Source organism: Pinus tabuliformis, chromosome 9 (assembly GCF_031772625.1).
Source record: "Pinus tabuliformis cultivar Carrire ecotype Pingquan chromosome 9, CPIR1, whole genome shotgun sequence".
Taxonomy (NCBI): domain Eukaryota; kingdom Viridiplantae; phylum Streptophyta; class Pinopsida; order Pinales; family Pinaceae; genus Pinus; species Pinus tabuliformis.
In genome coordinates this window covers 1716472241-1716478240 of record NC_142307.1, presented here as the reverse complement: position 1 = coordinate 1716478240, position 6000 = coordinate 1716472241, and the positions used below count along the sequence as shown (strand labels likewise).

At 30.8% G+C, this 6000-nt stretch overlaps 1 protein-coding gene across 4 annotated transcripts; it reads left to right on the top strand.

Annotated features, from left to right (window-relative positions):
* Positions 1-2053: 2053 nt before the first annotated feature.
* LOC149155560 (nicotianamine synthase-like) lies at positions 2054-4791 on the top strand. 4 transcript variants are annotated; one of them, XM_089440932.1, is made up of 4 exons: positions 2054-2300; positions 3135-3233; positions 3402-3485; positions 3610-4791. In XM_089440932.1, exon 4 carries the CDS (start codon positions 3615-3617, stop codon positions 4500-4502), a length of 888 nt encoding a protein of 295 aa, XP_089297058.1. In that variant the 5' UTR covers positions 2054-2300; positions 3135-3233; positions 3402-3485; positions 3610-3614; the 3' UTR covers positions 4503-4791. The 4 variants fall into 4 exon arrangements, with proteins under 4 accessions (XP_089297058.1, XP_089297059.1, XP_089297060.1 ...); XM_089440933.1 differs by having other exon boundaries at positions 3603-4791; XM_089440934.1 differs by having other exon boundaries at positions 3124-3233.
* The last annotated feature ends 1209 nt before the right edge of the window (positions 4792-6000 follow it).

Genomic DNA, 6000 nt, shown 5'->3' with positions numbered 1-6000 from the left:
CCAAATTAAAATTAAGAAAAATAAAAATAAATTTATATTAAAACAAAAATAACTTTAAACTAAAATAATAAGGTAAATTAAAATAAAGAAAAATAAAAATAATTTTACATTAAAAATAATTTTAAACTAAAATAATAAGGTAAACTTGCATGGTGGTTTTTGAGCTCTAGGTTTAAGAGAACCCATGATATTCATTTGAGATATAGCATGTTGAAAAGAAGAAATTAAACCAACATAGATCCATCTTAATTCCAGATCTACCAAGGGCCAAGAAGATCAAATCTCTTTTTACTCTAAAGAGGTATAATTCAGGTATAATTCTCAATAGAGTTGATCCCATCTACCAAGGGCGGAGAGGGATCAAACTCTTTTCACTCTAAAGAGGTATAATTCTCAATAGATTTGATCTTAGGCTTGGTAGATCAAGAGATGAATCTATATCAGTTAATTAATTATTAGGTATAGAAATATGTGCAGATTGGATTATGCTTAGAATATCATTCATCAAATCTCTTTTCACTCTAAAGAGGTATAATTCTCAATAGATTTGATCTAAGGCTTGGTGGATCAAGAGATGAATCTATATCAATTAATTAATTATTAGGTATAGAAATATGTGGAGATTGGATTATGCTTAGAATATCATTCATCATTGGAGTATTGCATTTTTTATTTTAAATAATTTTATTTATTTTTTTTGAATTAAATTTTCTTTTAATTTAAAAAATTAATATTTAATTTTTATACATTTTTATAAAAGTGTAGAAATCTCAAAATTTATAAGATATTTAAATAATTTTAAAATAAAATATAAATATTAATTTTGAAATGTTTTTTTTTGTAATCTTGGTAGGACTACATCTTGATCATGTCTAACTTCTCACCTTGATTTGAGGATAGCACAAGATTTGGAACCAAGACTTGTGGGGTAGCCCAATTGGTAATGGTCGTAGAAATGAAGTCTCGCAAAACCAAAAATCTCGGAGTTCAAATCTTGTGTTATCCCCACATAAGAGTGAGAAGTTGTACATGATGAAGATGTAATTCTACCAAGATTACAATATATATATAGTGAATAATGTAAAGTGAGTGATTAATTATTAAAATAATTTTTTATAATAATTTTTTTATTATAAAATTTTCAAAAATTTAAAGTTTTAGGTTAAAAAATCTAAGACCTATAACTAAGATATAACTAGGATATTTGAGTGTGACTATACAAAAAAGCAATGGCATGCCAGCACTTAGCTCTTATTTCAATTTTGAACATAAAGAAATATAAAAATTAAGAGAGTGTATATTTCAACCATTAACAAAATTCTTTATTGTGTGAAAGAATTTTAATACATTACGTTTCGGCTATGTGAACATGAGTGGAGTGTCCACAAATATTGGATAAAATTCTCAAGTCCCTGCAAATGAGTGTATCCTGGCTACAAATTAGATAAGATTAAAAATCTTTCACACACATTAAGCTAGAAAATTTTCCTATCATTATTTTTTAATATATTTTAACTATAAATTTCCTTATTAATATAAAATAATAATTATAAATTTCAACCATTGAAAATTAAAAAACACTTTTGAAAATATAATTTTACCACACGGACAAAACTTTGCTTTCCAGTGGTTACTGTGACAATATCTGAAATTTTTATGCGATTCGCATAAAATTTGTAAATACTTAAGAAGGTTTCATCAAATAGTTTAATTCTGGGATCATGGTTGACCTAAATATCGACATTATTTTTACAATTTGCAACTGTGCCTCGGTCACGATACTAGTACTCCTCGTATGCAGTACCTTTGTGATTATGTCAACATTGCTCGCTGAAACTACCATTTTCTTATGCTCTAAGCACGAGACAGGTAACGCTAATAAGATTTTAATAGTGGAGAAATACAATAGTTTTTGGTTAATGAATGAAATTGTACCTGAAACAAAGTGAAGAATGTTGTCATGCAGTTACCATCCCCTTTGTCATCCACATGATTTTAAAAGTGTTATGCTGTGTCCACTAGCGAGCTTGTCTGGTGTCCTTTCCTTTGCTAAAGATTCGACCTGTGAAGGAGATAATGGAGATGCCCTGAAAATACCAATCATATTCACACATCACATAATCCGTGTTACTGATAAGACGAGCCGATTCATCTATAAATTCAAAGGGCCATGCCATGTTTTCCTGCACCAGATTTCTGAGTTTCAGGTGCTTTTTTTGGGTCCAGGGAGAAACACCATTTGCATTATCATTGCATTTGCACGATCATTGCAGAGATAGCCTGGTTACTGGGGCCAAAAGGTAAACGTATTATCATCTCCATTTTGGGTTTCAGTTGCATATTTGTAGGATCCATGAATATAGTAGGAAGATAATAAGTGAGTGTAGATTTTTACAGTTATTGTTTATGGTTTGGATTTTTTTGGAAAACACTATGTAAAGGATTTTTTGAAATTGACATCTTACACTTTCGAGTTCCTGACGATGGGTGCCAGAAAAGTTAGACTAATTAGAAATCCTTGCTCTTACCTAAAAAATTCCACAACATAATATGAAGATTTCATTTTAATATCAGGTGTTCAACTCTTAGATTTACGAACCAACAGATTTTGAAAACTTTAAATTTTAATCATGGAAGTTTCTAATCGGTTTTCTATCCCTTCCTCCATTATGATTTAAAGTTTTGATATGGACTTTTTTGTAAATGTTGTTAGTTCTTTTACTTCACTAATTTTACAGTAATATGGTTAACGTTCTTGGGTCAAAATCATCAATTTGTTTCCATTTTATTAGGGTTACATACCTGACATAGACATCTCCATGCATTTATGCCCTAGTTGGTGATTACCATTTTTCAAGGGTTACAGACCTCTCACATAGACATCTCCGTGCATTTATGATCTAGTTTGGGTTGACATTATGATAGTTAAAAATTTAGAAATCACAAATTTTTCTGTTAGGGTTACAGATCTGACATGGAGATCTGCACAACATGTCTAATTTTGCTTCTCTGGGAGCAATTAATTGATATTGTGGATATACAATATCGTTTCATATATTTGGTAGCTGCAGCGCTTGCCAACGGAAGATCTGGGAGCCATTAATTGATATTGTGGATATGCAGTTTTGTTTCAGATATTTTATGGCTGCAGCGTTTGCCAACAAATATCAAGTTGAACAGTGAGGGCAGATTGATTTTTTCTATTACTCCAAATAAGAAAAACAGTTGTTGAGGTGATGTCATGCCAGTTTCTGTACATCGATACTTGTCAGGATTTCAGAAAAAAAAAATGTTGTCATTCATAGCATATAAACTGCATTTTATGGCACTGTTGTGTGTATTCTTACCACGTGTAACTGCATTTCTTTTTGTCTATTGGATGAATAAACAATTTGATTCAGATATTTGACGTGAGATTTAGCAAATCCAAAGCCAAATCTATACATTTTATCACAAGGCAGAGTTTTTTTTCCAGATTAGCCAAGGTTTGTGTCTGATGTTAGAGAATCAGTTATTTCATTAACTAGAATGCTTGCTGCATGATTAGATTTGAAATTCTGTAGGAGTCTAAATTTCAAAACCCTAATAAAATGATTGTCAAGGTGTCAGCTCCTATGATGAATGGCGCTCACATTAATCTTTGCAAGGTGGAGCTGCAGAATGAAATTATTTCTTCAGAGTTTCTGGTGGAACGCATAGTTCAACTTTATGGTCAGATTTGTAGGCTGGAGAGCCTGAAGCCTTCGACTGCTGTGAATTCTCTTTTCACACAGCTTGTCCATGCCTGCACCATGCCCATCTCCATAGATGTCAATAAACTGAACAACGATGTGAAGGAGATCCGTTATAAGCTCATCAGTCTCTGTGCTGAAGCAGAATCCCTGTTGGAAACCCACTTTTCTCAAATAATAGGGCACCTTCCTCAGCCCTTATCCAATCTCCATCTATACCCATATTACTCAAACTACATAAACTTGGCACTAATGGAGTTCAACACTCTATCTGAGAACAGCATTCCTTTGCCCAAGAAACTTGCTTTTGTTGGCTCTGGACCAATGCCTCTTTCATCCATTGTTCTGGCCACACAGCATATGCCTTCCACACAATTTGAAAATTATGACATCGATCCAGAGGCCAGCTCCATGGGCAGCAGACTTGTATCTCGAGATCCAGATCTTTCGCAACGAATGAGTTTCCATACTTCTGATATCAATCATGTGGGAGGGGAGAAGATTGGGGAATATGACATCATTGTTCTTGCTGCCCTGGTTGGGTTGGAAAGGACACAGAAGCTGAAGATCATAGATCACCTTGCAACAAACATGAGACCTGGTGCTGCACTGCTGCTAAGAAGTGCCCATGGTGCCAGAAGCTTTCTGTACCCAGTTGTGGAAGAGGAGGATCTCATCAACAGATTCACTCTTCTCTGTATCACCCATCCTACAAACGATGTCATCAACTCAATCGTCTTGGCCCTCAAGCCTACTGTTGCAACGTCCTGAAGGGTATAGACATATGGCAGTTTGCACTGATCCATTTTAAACGAAGGGTCTGTGATGCACCGATCAGAAGTATCAAAATCATCCAGGTGAAATTTATATATATTGCCTGTTATATTTTTCATTGCCCAATAAATTGATCATTCTCGATTAATGTTCGAATAAGTTGATGATGTTTTATCAACCGCGATTATTAATCATGTCCAACATTTGTTTTGGGTGAATGATCTCTATCTTTGGAAAAAACAGCTGAGTTTTACACAATCAATATATAGTATAATTATTTACATTTACGCACTGTTCACAAAATCCAATACCAAAATAAATTATATTCATAATTTTAAAATATGGTATCAATTTGTCATTTCAAAAATATCTAAATCTACAATGTAATCATTTTTTATTAAATGTTCTCAAACATGGGTTTTCGTATTCCTTGGTGAAGTATTTTTATCTTTATCACAATATAACATTTTATACACATTATTTTCAAATGAAATATATTTTATAAATATTTTTGTTTTATATATGTATAATATTTTGTTTTATATATATAATTTTATGGATTTTCATGCTATCATTCTATATCTATTATTTTATAGATTTTATTTTCGATATATATATGTTTTTTTTTATATTTTTATATAAGATTAAGCATTTTTATCTTTATCACAATATAACATTTTATATACATTATTTTAAAATAAAATATGTTTTTGGGGATATTTTTGTTTTATTTATATATATTTATATTTGTTTAAATAATATTATTTTAGATAAGTAATTATTTGATTTTATTGTTAATTCATTTTTATTAAATTGTTTTAACAAACCATTGTAAAATAATTCAAGGATGGAAAATGTTTGCCATAAAAACCTACACTCTAAGGTAAAGGATAATTGAAGAGAAATTTTGAAATAAAGAAAGTTAATTGTTAGAATTTATTTTATGTTCGTTGGATGTCTAAATTAAGACATTTTGATATAAAGAATTTTTTTTGGTTGAATTTACTTTATCTTTGTTAGAGGCTTGAATTTGGAATGTAGATGAGAACACAAATTATATTTTCTTTCCTATAAATGAAATAATATATATAATAGTTTATTAATTTTAATATTTATCTCTATTTGTTATGATATTATGAAATTTGTAAGGATGCATTTTTTTATTTACAATAAGGGTGTAAATTTCTAATGATGTAATAAGGATGCCAATTTTTAATAATGTCACTTTTTTTTATTATTTTCATCAACCATAAAATTATTATGTCTAAAAATTAAATCACTATAAACTTATTGTTTTGAGGCTTTTGTGATCAGTGTTTTGTGTGTAGTTTTCTTTGGGAGTTCTCCCATCCATAATTGTTTGCATCGAGGTTTCTAGCCATCTACCATTGCTCATCATCATCAGTGATTGTGTGAGATAGATCTCATTGATATGAATAAATAGAGTTAGGGGATGTAAAGGATTAGGAAATGGAAGTCCACTCTGTCATAATTG

Excerpts from the sequence above, each read along its gene's own strand:
- LOC149155560 (XM_089440932.1), top strand. The coding sequence starts at position 3,615 with ATGATGAATGGCGCTCACATTAATCTTTGCAAGGTGGAGCTGCAGAAT.